This window comes from Monodelphis domestica, chromosome 4, assembly GCF_027887165.1.
Source record: "Monodelphis domestica isolate mMonDom1 chromosome 4, mMonDom1.pri, whole genome shotgun sequence".
NCBI lineage: Eukaryota > Metazoa > Chordata > Mammalia > Didelphimorphia > Didelphidae > Monodelphis > Monodelphis domestica.
Window position 1 is genome coordinate 134,999,858 of NC_077230.1, and position 20,720 is coordinate 135,020,577.

A 20,720-nucleotide genomic window follows, 5' to 3' on the forward strand; every position below is an offset into this window, starting at 1 on the left:
GGTTTAAAAGCATTTGGTAAAAACAGATCCCTTCTGCTTTTATTAGAGATGAGCAAAAGAGTTGGAGGAGAATTTCTCTTTCCCTTTCCTCACAACTACATACCAGAGGAATGACACTGACAAATTAACAAAGACACAGTTGCCTTGGGGAGAAGGCAGTTTCAGAAGGCAGGATATTCTTCTGGTAAAGAAGAGTGCTAGGGGCAGCTGGGTAGCTCAATAGATTGAGTGTCAGGACTAGAGATGGGAGGTCCTGTGTCAAATCTGTCCTCAGACACTTCCTAGCTGTGTGACCCTGGGCAAGTCACTTAATCCTGATTGTCTAGTCTATACCACTCTCCAGCCTTGGAAGCAATACACAGTTTTGGTTCTAGGATGGAAGGTAAAGATTATATTTTTTAAAAGAGTGGTGCTTATGAACCAAAAATGTTGCAGGCCTTGGGAGCCAAGCTAAGCAGTCTATAAGCAGAAATGCTACACCCAAAAGACTCTATGAAGAAAGAACTTTTAGATCTTGAAATGCCACGAATTGTTCATTAATCCTGCACCCTATGTATATACTACATATTTGCCTCGTTACCATTTACTCTAAGTTTGAACCCACTTGTACCATAGATCTTGTGCGTTTTGTGACAGCATTTCCTAGGTTTTAGTGAGAATATTTTTGTAACTACTATTCCCAATATGACATCTGAGTAAATGACTTTTGATGAAAACTAATTAAATCTACTGGCTGATTGTCCATGGGAGGTATATCAGTTGGAGCCCAAGAGCTACCCATAGGGTTCCTCCTAGAACTCTAGGGTAGTAGCCTTCCCTTTAGGGACCTAATGCTAAAGTGTGAATTCACACTGGGGAATTATCTTAGTGGGAATATTGTGTGTGTGTGTGTGTGTGTGTGTGTGTGTGTGTGTGTGTGTACAATGGATATAGGAAAGTTAGGGAAGAAGAACAATAGCAGCTAGTTGGATAAGGAAAGTCTTCATGTAGAAAGTAGTAACTGTTCTGTTTTAGTGAAAATAAGTGAGTCTCAGAAACAGAAGTGAAGAGTGATTGAATTTCAGTCATAGGAGGGACAGGCAGTCAGGGTAAAGGAACAGTGTTTTATTTGGGAAAGAATGAGAAAAACAGTCAAGAAAGAAGAAAGGAAGGAAGTGGGGAGAAAATGAAAGAAGGTAGAAGGTAGAAATAAGGAAGAGAGGAAGGAAACAAATATTTATTAAGCATTCACTCTGTCCCAGTTACTGTATTAGGGGCTTTACAAATTTATATTCACAACTCTGGGAGATAGGTGCTATTATTTATACCCATGTTACATTTCAGAAAACTGAAGCAAACAGAGGTTAAGGGATTTGCCTAGGGTCATACAGCAAATTAATGAATGAAGCTGGATTTGAATATATATTTTCTTGACTTCAAAGTCAGCACTCTAACCTCAAGGGAAGCAAGCCTTAATCACCTGGAAAAGTTAGGTTAAGAACAGGTTGTGAAGAGCTTTAAGTGCCAAATTGAGGAGTTTAAAGTTGATACTAGAGTAGAGAGTCATTGTAGTTTGGTAGTAGTCTCTCAGTAACCGAGGATGATGATTGTCTTTGTGCGTTTTTGTGCACAAAGACATTTATGCATGAAGATTTAAGTGGAAAAGTCGATGCCCAGAGACAGTCCCACTCTCTCAGCGTTGGAAGCCTGGGTCCAGTGGCACGAAAAGTCGTTACACCTGGAGACTTCCTCAGATGCATTGGATGGCCGTGTTGTCTTTTGTGCTCCAATACGCCCTAAGCACTCCACAGTGCCTTGCTGTATCGCCATCTCAGCCGTTGAACCTTCTTTTTGGTTTCTTCTGCTTGTTCCGCTGAAACAGTCTTCACATGCTGGGTGAGCAAAGCCCTAGTTCACCAGGGGTCCATGACGACCCGATGGCTACCAAATTACACAGTCAATAATTCACTTTAGAAAAATAATTTTTCAACTTATGGAGGATTATAGAAGGAAGAAATGAGGTAAGAATAGCAATCAAGACACACCAGCAATAGTTCTATTTCTTGGGGATTGATCTAGGCCATGTGAGAGAGGTGAAGGAGACAGATACTGTGGAAGTATAAATGGAAAAGTTTGGCCCCCGATTGTACATATGAGGTGATGAAGAATGAAGGATTAGAGATAACACCAAAGTTGTGAGCCAAGATACCAGGAAGGAAAGATGGGAGACTCATAAAAAGGAGGGGGGTATTGTGTGTGTGTGGGGGGTCAGGATAAACATTGTTAACTGTGGGACATTGTGTTGGAAATGTTTAGTAGAGATGTGTGACTAGAGCAATAGAGACTCTATCTTGTATGGGTATGTATGTAGAGATAATAGTTTAATCTATGAGGGTATAAGGTAGCAGTGAGAGTGTATATCAAGAGAGACAGCTGTAAGACAGATGTTGGTGTCATCATCAAATATATATATATATATATATATATATGATCATCATCTGTATAAAGCCCATTAGTTAATTAGCAAGCATTTATTAAGCACTTTATACAAGCCAGGGAATTGAGCTAGAGGGGTACTATTGGGAGTAAGGAACCAGGAACTGCCTTTTGCAAAAAGGGGAATTTATGTCTAGTTGTATAGGAAACCAGAGAAGCAAGGAATTGAAAGAGAGAGGGGAGGAGAATTCCAGACATAGGGGTCAACCAGGGAAAATGTAAAGAGGGAGGAGATAATATGTCATGTTTGAGCAACCTCAAGAAGCCGGACAAGCCTTTGTGAATGCTAGTTTAAACTCTAATTGATCTTGGAAACAATATGTCTGCACATATTGACTGCTTAATAAATGTTTGGTGATTGATTGACATAGGATGCCACTGTCTTTTCTTTCTATGACACCTAGAATACCTCTGGGGATGTGGCATTCATTTTTTTGAGTCACTGACATGATATAGTGATCTAAAGGAGGATGTTGTATTATTCCAGTCACTTGGAATAGTTAATATATTGGTTTTGGTACACTGACAGCAATGGAGAGAGATCCTGCCCTCTCTTGACTTGGTAGATGTCCAAAGGCCGATTTATCTCTTCCAAACCTTGTCTAACTGTTCTCCTTGAAGAGATTTTGTAACCAATTACAGGGTGCTACTGACCCGTATTATGTGGCACCCTGGCCTTTGAAGCTGCCATCAGCTGGAAGAGGAGGTTAAATGCAGATGCTGAAAAGCATCTGAATGGCCAGAGGGAGCCTGAGGGACAGCTGAGAAAGGTCCCTAGTCTTTGACATAGGTTTTATCCACTAAGGGAGAAAGGTTCAGTCAGTCATGCTACAAAGTTTCCCAGAGGCATAAGGCCTATCAGCGTAACAACTTCTAAAGGAGAAAGCAAGTAGCATTTAGCTGAGTGGAGTCCTTTGATTTCTTATTCTGTCAGATCTATGAGGAGCTTTCTCAGGTTGGTGGATTTCAGGATGTTCAGTTTTCATGGCCTCTGAGTGATTTGTGACTAAACATCGAGTAGAGCTTTTGAAAAAGAAATAGAGAAAGGGGAGCAAAGCCACTAAAAGACTCTCGTTTCTGAAATGAAGCCAGAGCCCTTTACTGGTCTATTTTCTCCTTTTTCTCTTGTTGTGCTGATATTTTCTCTGAGGTGGTAAACAATATCGATAGTGATAAATGTCTTGTGTTTGCCATAGAAGTATTTGTCCTGTCTGCCACAGACAGCACTTTATCTGCCGGTGAATATAAAGTGAGAATATTTGGTGAAGGAGCTACCTGGATTATTTTTACCTCATTTTTAATTTTTTTTCTAGTTGCCTTCATAAATCTTGATCTTTAAACTTTCCTTTTTCCCCCCTACAATTATACTTTCCAAATGAATCCACTGCTAATTTTTATGGAGTCATACCAAAATAATTGGAGAAAAAATGGAAATTTCATGTCCTATCCTTTTCAAACAGCAAAGAAATCTCCTTAAATTGATAAGATTCTAACCTTTAAATGTACTTCATGCCCTTTTTAAAAGTAGGATTACAATATGGTCTTACAAATAGATGGTGTTTTCATTCCAAGCACAAGCCTAACTAACAGACAAATGTTCATCACTAGTATGTAAGGACTTGGTCATAGAATCTTTGGCCTTTTTAACCAATGAAACAAAGAAAAATGCAAACTGGCTGTCAGTTCTGCCAGTCAGTCAAGAAACCGACCAATATTTATTAAATATGTACTATGTACAAGACATTCAATATTGAGGATGCAAAGAAAAATGCACAACAATGAAAAAGTCACTACTCTCAATGAGTTTACACTATAATGGGGAGACAACATGTAAATTATATATAAACAAGATGTAGACAGGATAAATTGAATATAATTTTAGAGGGAAATCACTAACATTAAGGGAGATTGAGAGGCTTCCAGGTAGTTCAGTGGATAGAGAGCCATGCCTAGAGAAGAGTTTCTGTTTTCAAATCTGACCTTGGACACATCCTAGCCATATGACCCCGGACAAATCACTTAACCTCATTTGCTTAGCCTGGTTCTTCTGCCTTTACACCAATACTTAGTACCCATTCCAAGACAGAAGTTTAAGACTAAAAATAATAGACTTAGAGAGAGATTGAGAAAGGCTTTTTGTATAAGATGCGAGGCACCTATGCAGTCTGTGTAGGCTACTTTTACTACTTTTACTGCCTGAGTAACAATGGCAAAATGGGACAGAAAAGGAGTAATGGTCCAAGAATTACATTGATTTTAGATGATCTATAAATAATTTTTTAGTACTCTTAACATGAGATCTATGTACAATAATCAATAAGTGGATGTCCTGTTGGAGAAATTGATTTTGTCAATGTTGACATTTTTACCATCAATTAAACCTGAAGAAATAAAGAACGGACACATTATCTTTTGTAAGGAAAATAAATGGGATGGCAGAGTTAGATTTTTCATGCATACAAAGAACATCATTTTATGAGATATTAGCTCATCTCCTTGAAATGCTTATGATAAGCATTTGAAAAAAAGAGCAAAGAAAAAATATAACAAATCATTTTTGTAGTAAAAAAGGCATATAAGAATTCAATAAGACTCTAAATCAACTTTTTAAAAGTTTTTTCTCCTTAATTGACTTCAATTCAAAGGTGGCCAAAAGGATAGAGTAAAATTATTAGAACATAAGGTTAGTTATTAAGGAATTTTTAAAAAGCCAAAGACTTAGAAACTATCTTTAAGATTCATGCCCATATATCAATATCATGAATACTATATTTAAGTACCACCAGATAAAATTATAAACATGCACACTTATGTTTAATAAGCAGGTAATGATTAGTTACAAATGGAGAAGTAATTTCTGAATCAGGTATTTGCATACAATTAAACCTTATATGTGTTAGAGCATAGATGAAAATTAGAAGAAATTGAAAATAATTTGTGGTTTACAGCTCCATTTTTACCTATTGAAAAAAGTTTTTGAGACCCAAAATGGGAATGGATGGAAGAAAGCACATCAATGATAAGTACGACAATTCTATATAGAATTTTAACTGGAATAAATCAATTGTCATAATGAGAGCAAAAGAACCAGAAAAAAAAATCACCTTAGTCAGCACACACTGGATTTTCCTTCCAATAGGAGGGTAAAAGAAGCAATAAGCTACTCTGGCTTTAGAACATTAACTTGATTAATTTTATGAAGAAGGAGAGCAAAAGATTTTGAGTAATATTATCTTGTAAGGCATCAACAAGCAATTGAAGAAAAAATCATTTTAAAAGAAACTTTTGGGGAGAGAATAAACTAAGCAAAATCATCTCAAGGACATTTAAGGGTGAAGTTAGAAGACAATAAACAAACAAAATAAGAAAGAGATCTGAAAAGATTTTTATAACACACTCTATGTTACAACAAAGACATTAGAGTCACCACAGTACGGGGCCTGCTTCTTGAATGAATGGAATGTGGTCTTGGAAAAAAAAAAAGATCAGATAAAATACCTGAACTAGACTAAGTCTATATAAAGTATACTTGTGCTGATAGCAATGCAGTTTTAAGGATGCTAATGAATTGATTTTCATTGTATGTTAAGAAACAGAAGAAACCAAGGGCTTGGGAGAAATCCTAAAACTTATCATTTTTAAAAGATGACCAAGGGAGAGCAGCTGGAAAGCTAAGTGGATTGAGAGCCAGGCCTAGAGATGGGAGGTCCTGGGTTCAAATTTGACCTCAGACACTTCCTAGCTCTGTGACCCTGGGCAAGTCACTTAATCTACATTGTGTAGCCCTTACTGCTCTTCTGCCTGAAAACCAATACCCAATAGTGATTCTCAGACAAAAATATAAGGGTTTAAAAAAAAAGATGAGCAAGGGTAGGTAAATAGTTAAAGTTCCATTTGAGTCCTTTCTGGATTATAAAAATTTTAAAGTCAGAATTTACATACATCATACAATACTAAATACATCTAAGAGGTCTTTGATGAAGATATTTGAAGGGAAAAGTAAACTCTCAGTGATATTCTAGCATAAAATACATTATTTTGGTTACAATAATCACATTATTTCCCTCCCTCCCCTCCACCCACCATTCCCACAGCTGACACGGAATTTCATTGGGTATTACTAGTGTCCTTGATCAGACCCTATTTCCAAGTTGTTGTTTGCACTAGGATGTTCATTTAGAATCTACATCCCCAACCATATCCCTTAGACACATGTATTCAAGCAGTTGTTTTTCTTCGGCGTTTTTTCTCCTGCAGTGTTTCCTCTGGATGTGGATAGTGGTTTTTCTCGTAGATTCCTCCAGGTTTTTCAGGGTCATTGCATTACCACTAATGGAGAAGTCCATTACATTCGATTGTACCACAGTGTATCAGTCTCTGTGCACAATGTTCTCTTGGTTCTGCTTCTTTTGCTCTGCATCACTTCCTGGAGGTTGTTCCAGTCCCCATGGAATTCCTCCACTTTATTATTCCTTTGAGCACAATAGTATTCCATAAACAACATATACCAGAATTTGTTCAGCCATTCCCCAATTGAAGGGCATCTCCTCATTTTCCAATTTTTTACCACCACAAGGAGTGTAGCTATGAATGTTTTTGGACATTTCTTTTTCCTTATTATCTCTTTGGAGTACAAAAACCCAGCTGTGCTATGACTGGATAAAAGGGCAGAAAGTCTTTTATCGCCCTTTGGGCATAGTTCCAAATTGCACTCAAGAATGGTTGGATCAATTCACAACTCCACCAGCAATGAATTAATATCCCAACTTTGCCACATCCCCTCCAGCATTCATTACTTCCCTTTGCTGTCATGTTAGTCAATCTGCTAGGTGTGAGGTGATACCTCAGAGTTGTTTTGATTTGCATTTCTCTGATTATAAAAGATTTAGAACACTTTTTCATGTGCTTATTAATACTTTTTTATTTATTTACCTGAAAATTGCCTATTTATGTCCCTTGCCCATTTATCAATTGGAGAATGGCTTGATTTTTTGTACAACTGGTTTAGCTCTTTATAAATTTGAGTAATTAGACCTTTGGCAGACGTTTTTGTATTGAAGATTGTTTCCCAATTTGTTGCTTCACTTCTAATTGTGGATGCAATAGTTATGTTTGTACAAAAAGTTTTTAATTTGATGTAATCAAAATTATTGATTTTACATTTTGTGAATTTTTTCTAGCTCTTGCTTGGTTTTAAAGTCTTTCCTTTCCCAAGGACCTGACAAGTATAGTATTCTGTGTTCACCTAATTAGTTTATAGTTTCCTTCTTTATATTCAGGTCATTCACCCATTTTGAGTTTATCTTGGTGTAGAGTGTGAGCTGTTGATCCAAATCTAATCTCTCCCATAGTGTCTTCCAATTCTCCAAGCAGTTTTTATGAAATAGTGGGTTTTGGTTCCCAAAACTGAGATCTTTTGACTTATCATAGACTATCTTGCTCAGATCATTTACCACTAGTCTATTATACTGATCCTCCCTTCTATCTCTTAGCCAGTACCAAATTGTTTTGATGACCACTGCTTTATAGTATAGTTTGAGATGTAGGAATGCAAGTCCTCCATCCTTTGCTTTTTTTTTTTCAAGATTTCCCTAGATATCCTTGATCTTTTCCAGATGAACTTTGATATGCTTTTTTCTAATTCAGTAAAAAAAGTTTTTTGGTAGTTCAATGGGCATTGCACTAAATAAGTAAATTAATTTGGGCAGGATTGTCATTTTTATTATGTTAGCTTGTAGGAACTAAGAACAATCAATGTTTCTCCAATTGTATAGATCTAGTTTTAATTGTGTGGAGAGTGTTTTGTAGTTCTGTTCATATAGTTCCTTGTGTTCATATACTTCCTGTGTTTGTCTCAGCAGACAGATTCCTAAATATTTTATATTGCCTAGGGTGATTTTAAATGAAATTTCTCTTTCTAATGCTTGCTACTGAAATGGGTTGGAGATATATAGAAATGCTAATGTCTTATGCAGGTTTATTTTTTATCCTGCAACTTTCCTAATGTTGTTGATTATTTCAACTTTTTGGTTGATTCTCTTGGATTCTTTAAGAAGACCATCCTATCATCCGCAAAGAGTGATAGCTTGGTCTCCTTATTGCCTATTTTATTACGTTCAATTTCTTTTCCTTCTCTAATTGCTACTGCTAGTGTTTCTAGTACAATGTTAAATAATAGAGGTGACAATGGGCATCCTGGTTTCACTCCTGATCTTATTGGGAAGGCTTCTAGTTTATCCCCATTACAGATGATGTTTGCTGATGGTTTTAGATATATACTGTTTATTATTTTTAGGAAAGACCTTTTCTTTTCCTATACTTTCTACTGTTTTCAATAGGAATTGGTGTTGTGTTTTATCAAAGGTTTTTTTTCTGCATCTATTGAGATAATCATGTGATTTTTGTCAGTTTGCTTGTTAATATGGTCAATTATTTGGATGGTTTTCCTGATATTGAACCATCTTTGCATTCCTGGTATGAATCCTACCTGGTCATAGTGAATAACCCTTGTGATGACTTGCTGGAGTCTTTTTGCTAGTATCCTATTTAAAATTTTTGAATCTATATTCATTAAGGTGATTGGTCTATATTTTTCTTTCACTGTTTTTGACCTACCTGGCTTTGAGTTCAGTACCATGTTTGTGTCATAAAATGAATTTGGTAGAACTCCTTCTTTGCATATTCTGCCAAATAGTTTGTATAATACTGGAATTAATTGTTATTTGAATGTTTGATAGAATTCATTTGTGAATCCATCTGGATATGGGGATTTATTCTTAGGGAGTTCTTTGATGGCTTATTCAATTTCATTTTCTGATATGGGGTTGTTTAGGTAATCTATTTCTGTTACTCTAGGCAATTTATATTTTTGTAAGTATTCACCCACATCACCTAGATTTCCATATTGTTGCCATATAATTGGGCATAGTAGGTTTTAATGATTGCCTTAATTTCTTCTTCATTAGAGGTGTGGTCTCCCTTTTCATCTTGGATACTGACTTTTTGGTTTTCTTCTTTCCTTTTTTTAAATTAGACTGACCAGTACTTTGTCTATTTTATTTATTTTTTCAAAGTACCAGCTTCTAGTCTTATTTATTAAATCAATAGTTCATGGGCTTTCAATTTTATTGATTTCTCCTTTGATTTTTAGGATCTCTAATTTAGTCTTCATCTGAGGATTTTTAATTTGTTCACATTCTAGTTGTTTTTTTTTTTAATTTGCATGCCAATTCATTGACCTCTGTTCTCCCTAATTTGTTAATATATGAACTCAAGGATATAAATTTCTCCCTGAGTACTGCTTTGGCTGCATCCCATAAGTTTGAAAGGATGTCTCATCATTTTCATTTTCTTCAATGAAATTATGAATTGTTTCTATGATTTGTTCTTTGATTAACCAGGTTTTTAGAATCGTATTATTTAATTTCCAATAAATTTTTGATTTACCTCTCCATGTACCCTTACTAATTATTATTTTCATTACATTGTGATCTGAGAAGTTTGCATTTATTATTTCTGCTCTTTTGCACATGTTTGCAATGTTTTAATGCCCTGATCCATGGTCAATTTTTTGAGTGCATCATGTGCTGCTGAAAAGAAGGTTAATTCCTTTTTGTCCCTATTTATTTTTCTCCACACATCTACTAACTCTAATTTTTCTAAGGTTTCATTCACTTCTCTTACCTCTTTCTTATTTATTTTTTTATTTGATTTATCTAGTTCTAATAGAGAAAGGTTCAGGTCTCCCACTAGTATAGTTTTTCTATCTATTTCATCCTTGATCACCACTAATTTCTCCTTTAGAAATTTTGATGCTATGCCATTTGGTACATACTTGTTGAGTACTGATATTTCCTCATTGTCTATACTCCCTTTTATCAGGATGTAATTACCTTCTCTATCTCTTTTAACTGGATTTATTTTTATGTTGGCTTTGTCAGATATCATGATTGCAAATCCTGCCTTCTTTTTATCAGTTCATGGCCAATAGATTGGCTTCATACTCTTACTTTCACCCTTTGCATATCTACCTTCCTCATGTGTGTTTCTTGTAGACAGCATATGGTAGGGTTTTGGATTCTAATCCAATCCACTATTCTCTTGCATTTTATGGATGAGTTCATTCCATTCACATTCAGAGTTATGATTACCAATTATGATTACCAGAGAAATGATTACCATTTCCAGATGACTTATCTTAGTTTTAAAGTTCTTTTCCCAATTATCCTCAGCCTCCCTTAATTGTGTTTTGAATTTCATTTTGAGTTCTTCCAAAGCCTTTATCCAATTTGCTGGGATTTCAGATTTATCGTTTGATGATCCTTCCTCCTCTATTCTGTTTGCTCATTGTTCATTGCCTTTATAGAAGCTGCCGATTTTAATTTCTTTCTTCTTTTTCTATTGTTTACTCTTATTTACCCCTTCTTTACTCCCAGTATTTGTCTGTGCTCTTGCTCCTCTCATTTTTTTTGGTTTGGGGGTTTTCTGTCAGTCTCCCCTCTTGGAGCTTTGATATAAGATCTCTTCCTGCATTCTGTGGGGGAGGGATGTTCCAGCTTGTGATTCCCTGACTTCTGAAGGCTTTTGATGGGATTAAGTTCAGCTGAGTTTGATTGGATGTGTTCTGAGGCCAAAACCTCCTGGAAGGCTGGAGCAATATGGAGGGTCTCCACAACTGTGACCAGGCTGTCAGTTCTGCATTTCCTCTCCAGCTCCTTCTCCACTGCCTGTGTTCAAAGCTCTAAGCCTGGCATAGCCCTGCCCTCAATGTACACCCTCCAGACAAGTGCCTTTGTCTGTCCAGAGGTTCCCATTGCTGCTAGAGGCTTAGCACTCTAGGTGGGGTGGCTTCCCCCTAAATGCATGTGTTCTCGAATTCTGACTTTAGGGGGGCATACCTTTTGGATTGAGTCCATCAGGAGAGTTTCTTGGCTCTGTCTTGTTGTTAGGCTGTTTTTCAGTCCCCTAGGAGCATTTAGTTTGTAATTGGTAAGGAAGGGTATTCAGAGGTCTGAACTTTTGCTGCTTCTATGCCACCATCTTGACTCTGCCTCCAGAAAATACATCTTGACAATCACTCAATTGCCTGGAAGATGACTTATGACTATTGATAATTTAAAAAGCCTTTGACTCAATAGTGAAAAAATACTTTCTAAAAAAGTCTTCCAAGATATGTACCACACATATAGCAAAATTTTAAAATAATCCTTGAAATTTATAATCCTTGAAAATTATAAGAAAATGAAACACCTTTTTCAACAGTACTCTGATTATTAATGCCATATACTGAATAATAGAGAGTTATACATCACTTTGAAAATATTTGCTGGATTGCTCTTGTGATAATTGCCAAGTTAGAGTTAAAAGGAATTTTCAGTGTAAAATAGGAATCCTCTGGATGCCCTTATTAGTGGACAACATTGTTTTGATTGTTTTTCTGGGCCCTCAGAATCAACTAAATGATATATAGAAAGACTTAAAAATTGTTGGGCTTAGCTATTCACAGAAAAACCTATGTAGATGAAAAATTCATATTGTCATGACTATCATATGCTGTTAAATATGTAATCTAACAACTTTTTTATTAGTATATGTATTTGAGCAGATATTTCAAATGGATAAAGATCTCTGTTTTGATTTGCTAAGGAATTAGAGAATGACTTTGTGTGTTTTTATGAGATTTCAAAGTGCTTTTAGTGACCTCAAACTTTATCCCCAAATAAATGCTTATCTTTTAGCCATAAATATTCTTTCAGTCCTGTTGTATTGGGCAAAAGGAGTTGCATGCATTGAGGATAAGCATCTATATAGCACCTAATATGGTTCAGCACACACTGGGATAAATTCTTTAAAATATTATCATATTTAAATTTTATGATATCTTTGAGAAGTAAGTGTTATCATCCCCATTTTACAGTTGAGAAAACTAAGGAAAACTGAATTTAAGTGGCTTTCCTAGCACAACACAACTATTAAATGTCTAGGGCTGAATTTGAACTCAAATTTTCCTGACTCCAGGCCTCATAATTTGTCAACTGTGCTGCTAAGTGTCTGTGTTGCCATAGAACACTACAATCTGCAAAAAAATTGAGGTTGAGTATCATCAAAGATCAATGGGATCACTCAAAGGTTAATCAAAAGATATAATGTTTGTAAACAATTATATCATGTATATATATATATATATATACACACATTATATTTTAGATTATGGATAGGTTTGTTATATATATATATATATATGTATACATATATACATTATAAATAAGAAATTATGCAAGAAAGATAACCTAAAAGATCTTATTATCAAACTAACTCAAGGTAGTTCAGATAGGTGGCTTAGTGGATTGAGAGCCAGACCTAAAGATGGGAGGTCCAGGGTTCAAATCTAGTGGCAGATATGTCTTAACTATGTGACTGAAGTAGTCGCTTAACCCCAGTTTCCTAGCCCTTCACACTCTTCTTCTTTGGAACTAAGACTTAGTATTGACTCTAAGATAGAAGGTAAGAATTAAAAAATAAATTAAAAAGAACTCAAGCTTAGCTTCCAGTATGTTGGATGAGCCCTTCGTATGGATTTATATGAGACCATGGAAGAGTTCAGTAAATTGAGATGGCAAGGAGAAATTGTAATTAGCATTATTAGATGTACTCATATTAATAAGATCACATATATATCAAATATTTAGTATATTTATATAAATTTATGTAATAATTATATATAAAGTATAATTTGAGTACATTAATTTAACTCTCAAGTGTTTGCTTTTCTAATCATCAAATTGCCTGTAGGATGATAAAAGGGACCTTTGTGGTGTAGTAAAACAATCCTAGGATCTAAAGTCATGAGGCTTCTTTGAGTTCTGTTTCTGCTACTCATTACCTATATAATAAATTGAACAAGACACATAATTTATCTATGTATGTTTTCTCATCTTTAAAGTGAGAATTATATTTGACCACCTATTTAACATTATTTTGTAAAGCTCAAAGATATGAAAAATAGTTTATAAATTGGAAAGTCCTACATTAACAAACTATTTTTATTATAAACTTTAATAGTCTTGAGAAGTAAGTGTTATCCTATTTTATAGTTACTACTACTCAGTTTTTATCATTGTAATCATATCCATGCACATTATGAAAAACTTGAAAATATGTAATGATTAAAATTTTAGAGACACAGTATTTCTTGATTTTAAATTGATTTTTTAACTGACCAGTAAAGACTTCTTAATTTGGTCAGTAGTCTCTTTCCAGAAGCCAAAAACAAACAAAAATCCAGTACCACTCAATCTCCTCTCCCCTTTGATCCCAAGAAATATCCTGTTTGTATATAGCTACCATGTACTTAGACTTTTGACCCCAACTCCTCTCTCATTACATCATCATAAGAGTCCTTACAGGCACTGGGAAGACACCAGAACAATCAGCCAATTGGCAAGACCATTGTTTGTTAAGTAAGTGGTTGCTTGATTCACAGTTAATCAGGGTTCTCCAAGACTGGAAAAAACTTTCCCTTAATCCTTTTTATTTTTTACAAAGACAAAAGATCCCAACCCATTTTCATAGCCTGAGGAGAAACTGGAAGTGTGGAGTTATCACTTGGGAGGGGCTGAAGGGAAAATTATTTCACAAAAATATCACAATTCAATATTAATTTTCCACAAATAGCAATAAAAAGGAATGAGACAAATAGAAAATCATATTCTAAATAAAATGTTTAAATATATATCTAATGGTACAAACCTTTTTTTAATTAACTTTCATTACAAAATTATCAATACTGATATTTTTAGTGAAATCAATGTAATTGAATATTTTTTGTTATAAAATTGATCAGTTTTAATGCAACAAGGGAGACGATGCTTTGATTAACCACATGAATGCTCCAGTTTTTTAAAGCATCTCTCAGGTGAGATTGAGAGAAACTATTATGGTCCACAATAGATATGGCAAGAGTAATGTCATGGCCAAATCACTTAATGTTTCAGTTTCCCAGGAGTATTCCTTTTCTGACAATATTATCAGTTGACATTTCACTCATTTTTAAGTGGCATTTTTAAAATTGGAAAACACTGTATATTCAATAGTTTATTTCATTCTTAAAATAGACCCAGCACCTGTGTAGTTAAAGTATTATTATTCCAACTTTAAAAATGAAGGAACTGAGTAACAAAGAAGGAAAGTGACCTAATCAAGATAGGAAGAAAATTCTCTTCCCTTTCTATTATACCTCCCTGCCTCAGAATAGTAAAGCCATGTTCAGCAGGACATAATAACTTAGTAACTATTATTTAGGTTCATCTAATTTCTTTTGTTTTGACTTCTGACTATTTACCAAGAAAACCTCTAAACTTGATTTGGTTTCCAAATATATTTACAACATAGAAGATAAAGTTTTGAATGAATGATACATATATTCTGTTCTTGTCTAAAATAATTCTTGATGCAAATTATCAGTCTACCTTTCAGTTTATAAGTCTGTCTCTAAGAGCTTAGTCATCATGAATTGATTTGTAATAGTCTGGTCACCTACAAGGTCAATGATTAAAGTCAAGTTTATTATCCATCCCTTAATCATTCACTTACTCGGTGTACCCCATTAAAAAAACATTATAAATTTAAATTAATTTAATTAATTAATTTAGAATATTTTTCTTTGTGTACACCTTCTTAATGGCTAGACCCCTTGTGATTTGGGGACTGTGTCAATTTTATTTTTAGAGAATCAGCTCCATCAGACCCATGATTCACTCCACAAAACTAATAAAGCTGTGCTTCTGAGGGAAGGAATTACTACTCATATTAGGATTGAAGTAGGTCCTCATTACAGTTCTAGTGGAGTTTAAACCCAGACTTGTCATTTGTAGAGAAAAGGAATAATGCTTTCACTTAAATGATTAGAATGATGAGAAAAAGAGTAACTTTGAGTTGGTTTGGTTCAGATTTCATCCATGTGATTTTGGTGAGGGAATTTCCTCTACCAATGCTAATGGGCAACTTGCCAACTCTTCTAAAAGAGTTTCCTGGACTTCTGAATGGTTATTTGTTGAGGATGACATAACCAGTAGGGATTGAAGGAAGAACCTCAATCTGTTTCATCTTGACCCCAGAGCCTGTCTTATTTCTGTCCACTAGCCCACAGTCTCTCAACTTATGGGTAGCATTTTCTTATAAGAGTTATGATTTTCATTGGTGAAGATCCCAGTTGCTTATGGGATGAAATGTATACAAAGGTTAAGCCAGGATTGTTATATACAATGAGAATCTGATGGTTAACTTCAAAGCCTTGGACAGTAATGCATGCTAGAAGGACCCATATGTTAGCTCAATCCCATTATAACAAACTCCAAGGGTTTGTTTCTATCCTTTTGTTATGCTGGGATTTTGCAGCCATATCTCAAAATCAGTGGGCCATTGACTGAAGTTTGGACATCTTTGTTATACATATCTCTTCATTGAAATGATATTTGCTACCATATTTGGGCTGCATTGTGATTCTACTATATTATATTAAATCCTTAACTTTCCTAAGTCTACTACACAATTTCCATTAGATTCATGCTCATTCAACAAGGCCTGAGGACGTCTAGCCCTTGCTCATTTTGCCTCTTTGGTGGCCTATGATTTTAAACAACTGAAAAGAGAGGATTTTTGTACTACACATCCACTATTTGACAACAGATTTGAGAAAGCTTCTTAGTTATTTGTTTATTGTTCCTGAAGTTAATGAGACTGTTGGTCTTTATGTGAATGCTTCAGGGTTATATTAATACCAGGGTTGAGAAATGTTGTAATAATCCACAAAAGGAAATTCTGTCTGAAAGAATTCCCTTGGTATGGAGACTGTATTGTGAATGCTCCTTTATTTCTTGCTTATTGTGCACAGATTTTATTGTGTTTTTTCCTTGTTGTTTTTTTGGTTTGTGTGTTTCTTTACTAGTAATAAACTAAGGGAACATACCTCCCATGTGGGTTTGAAGATTAAATGACAGCATGACAGCTTGCCTAAAAGTATCAAATGAATTATAAAGAGTGATACAGTACTAACACATACTAATATATATATATATATTACATGTAATATATATATATGTACATAGCAACTTTCCCAAATGCCAGAGGGCTAGAGAGTTACAAATATCTCTTTATATTAATATGGGTAGCATGATGCATCCTAGTTATATAGTAACTTGAATAGATAATTATGGATATAGGTGTATATATGTTTATATTTTAAACTTTGTAAGCAGGGGATATCTTTCCTTTGCTTATATCCTCTGAGCTTAGTACAGTACCTGGAACATAGTAGGTACTTGCTAAATGATTATTGGTTGAATATGCATATGTACACAAATATCTGCATCTGTTTCTGCTAACTATATTTATATGGCAGGTGGGAATTATAGATAGAGGAATGGAGCTGGAGTAAGAAAATTTTAGGTTTAAGTGCTACCTCTGATTCATCATACCCCTGTGACCTCCACCAAAGCGATTCACTTCTGGGGGCTCTGAACAATGGTCTAAAATATCTATGGGATATAAATTGTAGATTTGCTTTTGCAAAGGAATTTTTTTATACTCTGAGTATCCTACACTTAGAATAATCAGGTCTGGTTACACCTATATACATATATACTATACATATATTAGTATTTATATTTACATATGCATGTGTGTTTACAGAGAAGTACATTTGAACAAACTGATGGATTTAAAAACTAGGAATACCACCACAATTTTTAATGAAATGTTGGAAATATTTAGGTATCCTCTCCAAAGATTCTTAGACATATGTAAAATTAGCACAAATGCATTTAGGGACAAAGGAGTCATAGAAATAGGGAAGGTTTTTCCCATCCAACATCATTCTGATTTCTAGATATTTTACAACTTGATCACTGTTCTATATAAAGAACTCTTTCTTTCTTCTTTCCCCTAGTTGGAACATCCCTTTGCCCTAAGAAGTTTCCTCTATGCTGCAGGATAGATTAAAGAACCAATAGACATTTCCTTGCATGGGTGACAAATGATTAGTTCTTGGAAGTTCTTCATAAATGAACTTTATATTAAGCAAATTTCATGTTATGAAGTTTTCTTTCATTGGGGGAGGGTGACAACGTCCTTTTGAATTTTCTTTTCTACTTTTAAAAATGAATATAATCCAAATAGGTATTCTTGGAAGACCTCTGAATGGAAAGAATGCCAAGTCACTCTTCTCCTGGAGCAGCAAGATCCCCACTGGCACACAACTGGATCTCTCTGTGGAGGTGGGATCCAAACCCGGGAATTGTACTGTGCCCAGAGTACCACAGAATCTTCAGGACAGAGGTTAAAGGAAGGTATGCTCATGGTTCTCTTACTACATATTTTTTTCTCTAGACAATGTTAAGTAAAGCATGTTAGATCTCTGTCTTACCCAGATTAGGAGCCCATCTGTCATGATCACCATTACAATTCATAAATTCTAAGTGTTCCTCATCTCTTTATAGTGATGTGTTAGAAAGACATTTAGATTTACTCTTTTAAATGCCTGGGATCTAGATGGTAAAGAAGTTCAATGACTTGCCTAAAGTCAATTAATATAAACAACTAACTTTAAAGATAAGATTAGTAATCTTTTTTTTTTCATTAGTCTTCACTAGAATTGGAGTTGGCAACCTTTTAAGGGAGGAGGACTATTTATTATGTGTTAGCGTGCATGGGTAATATAACTTTTAGATGGTACTTGGCATGAGTTTGTTTTGTCTTGGGTTTTTTTTTTGCTTTACTCTATAAGATTATAAGATTACCTTCCATCTAGTTGGTATTTGTGTATGCTTAAATATAGATTTACATACAGGTAGATATTCATAATATCTGCTTATAGAAATAGAGAGTATTATATATGTGTAATAATGTGCCAATTTTTACATTTTTCCCCATAAAAATATAAACTTTTTTGAGGGAATGAATTATTATCCTTTTTCTTTTTATCATCATCAAGGTCTACTATATATAGTAAGTGCTTAAGAAATGCTTGTAGTTTTGTTTGATGAGAGCTATCAAGAGAGAAAGGAAGGAAACAAGTCTTTATCAACTGTACCAGTTGTCAGAAACTGTTAAGGGCTGTATAAGTAGTCTCAATTGATTCTCACAAAAACCCTGCAAGAAAGATGCTATTATCCCTATACTAAAGTTGAAAAAACTGAGTCAGAAAAAGGTTAGGGGACTTGCCCAGGGTCATCCAGCTGGTAAATGTGTGGGTCCAGATTGAAACTCAGATCTTCCTGACTCTATCCTCTATGAACTATGCTATGGAAATTTTAAAGTTGTATACCTAATTATTTCAGGAAGTCACCATATCATCACTTTATTGGTATGACTACTACTTCACCTAGGCATAGAACCACATCTTTTTAATAAGTAGATGATCTTTAAGAGTTACTGTGGCCAAAGTTTCATCATCCTTACGTACTTAAAGGTTGATGAACTTTGTGAGGGACACATATCAAATGAAAATTCTGAAAAGAATACCTACCCCAAAATCAGTTGGTATCTTAAAAATATAAATGTTTTACCTGCATTATTCATAGAAAGCTTATGAAATTATGTATATACAAGTGTTTATTTGTTTCTTTTCCTTTGAGTTGAATCTTTGTTGTGTTGTTGAAGTAACTATGAATAAACCAGATTTAAAGAAAATAAAAGAAATCTTTTCTTTAGAAAATGCTATATGTAATTATTGCCTGGTGTGTTTTTGGATGTGAAGACAGAAGTGGTTTTAAAAAATAATGTTGCTTTATGAACTGACAGCTCACCCAGCTTTTCACTTTTTCCTAGAAAGTACAAAGAAGCCTGGGTGCCTAATCTATTCTTTTTTTAGGCTTTCATAATTCTCAAGAAGAAAAAAAATTAAATGGCATTCCATGTGACTAGAAGGAGTAGGGTAATTTAAACATATGGAAAATTAAAAATTCTGAAAGGAACTTTAGAAATCTAGTCATGTAGCAACAAAAAGGAAGAAACTGAAATCCAATAAGTCATTAACTTGCCCAAGGTCATATTGCCAGATAGTGACAAAGGCCTAAACTAAAACATAAGATCTCCTATTTCTTATGTTATTATTTTTTAATACCCATGTTATTCTTTGGGGGAAAAATAAAACACAAACCTAGAGGCAAACACTGTCAGAATTATTCAGTTAATGAGTCTAAATTTTTAAACCTAGAATTTTAAAGTTTGCACATTTGGCAAAATTTTAATGTCCTTTTGAAAAGCGTTTCAAAATGTTTGAACCAGTAAATATTTCCATTGGCCTCATAAAATAAATTGTGTTCCACATAGATACTAAAAATTTCTGGCAAAGATATGCAATTCATTTGACAAAATATTGTTGTTCTTATAGTGATAGTAATAGATTTTTGTTGCTTCATAATACTTTTATACTTTTCCCCACTTATAACTAAGGCACGTGTTGTGAAGTGGTTATATTATAATGGTGATGCCCATGATAGCCATAGAGAAGCTTGGAAAATGGGAGAGTCTAGGGGGAAAAAATATTCAATTTTTCACATGTTGAATTCAATATTTCTATGAAATATCTTTGCCATGATTTCTAATATACAATTAAAGATGAAAAACTGAGGGTCAAAAGAGAGGTTCGGGCTGAATAAGTAGATATGGGAACCGTGAACATAGAAATAATCATTAAATTAATGGGAGCTGATGAGATCTCCAAGCAAAGTAGTCTAGAAGGAGAAAAGAAAAGGACCCAGGTTAGAGTCCTTTGGGGCACCCAGTTCTTTCTCCACCACTGGATAGCATTCCTTCTCATAAGTCCATCACTGTTGTCCTGTATCATTGCATTGCTTTTAGTAGCAGAGTCGATAACATTTGATCATCCCACAATATTTCAGTTTCTGTGTATAATATTCTCCCAGTTCTGCTTATTTTATTCTGCATCAGTTCATATAGGTCTTTGTAGTTCTTATAGAAATCAAATCATTCATCATTTCTTATAGCACAATAGTATTCCATCATCAAAAAGATACCACAATTTGTTTAGCCATTCCCCAATCAAAGGAAAATCACTCATTTTCCAATATTTTTACCACTACAAAAAGCACATCTATAAATATTTTTGTATAAACAGAACCTTTCCTGTGTTTTTTATTCCTTTGGGATACAAACCCAATATTGGTCGATTAGTGATATACATGATATATCATGATATTGGTTGATTAAAGAATACATTCTTTTAA

The 20,720-nt window shown here is 34.5% G+C and overlaps 1 protein-coding gene across 1 annotated transcript in view; it reads left to right on the top strand.

Moving 5' to 3' along the window:
• THSD7B (thrombospondin type 1 domain containing 7B) overlaps window positions 1–20,720 on the top strand; it is a 1,225,997-nt gene that overhangs the window by 476,503 nt on the left and 728,774 nt on the right. The window contains exon 5 of the mRNA XM_001364165.4: window positions 17,650–17,819. Within this exon, the coding sequence (XP_001364202.1) occupies window positions 17,650–17,819 (170 nt within the window). The remainder of the gene's footprint in view (window positions 1–17,649; window positions 17,820–20,720) is intronic.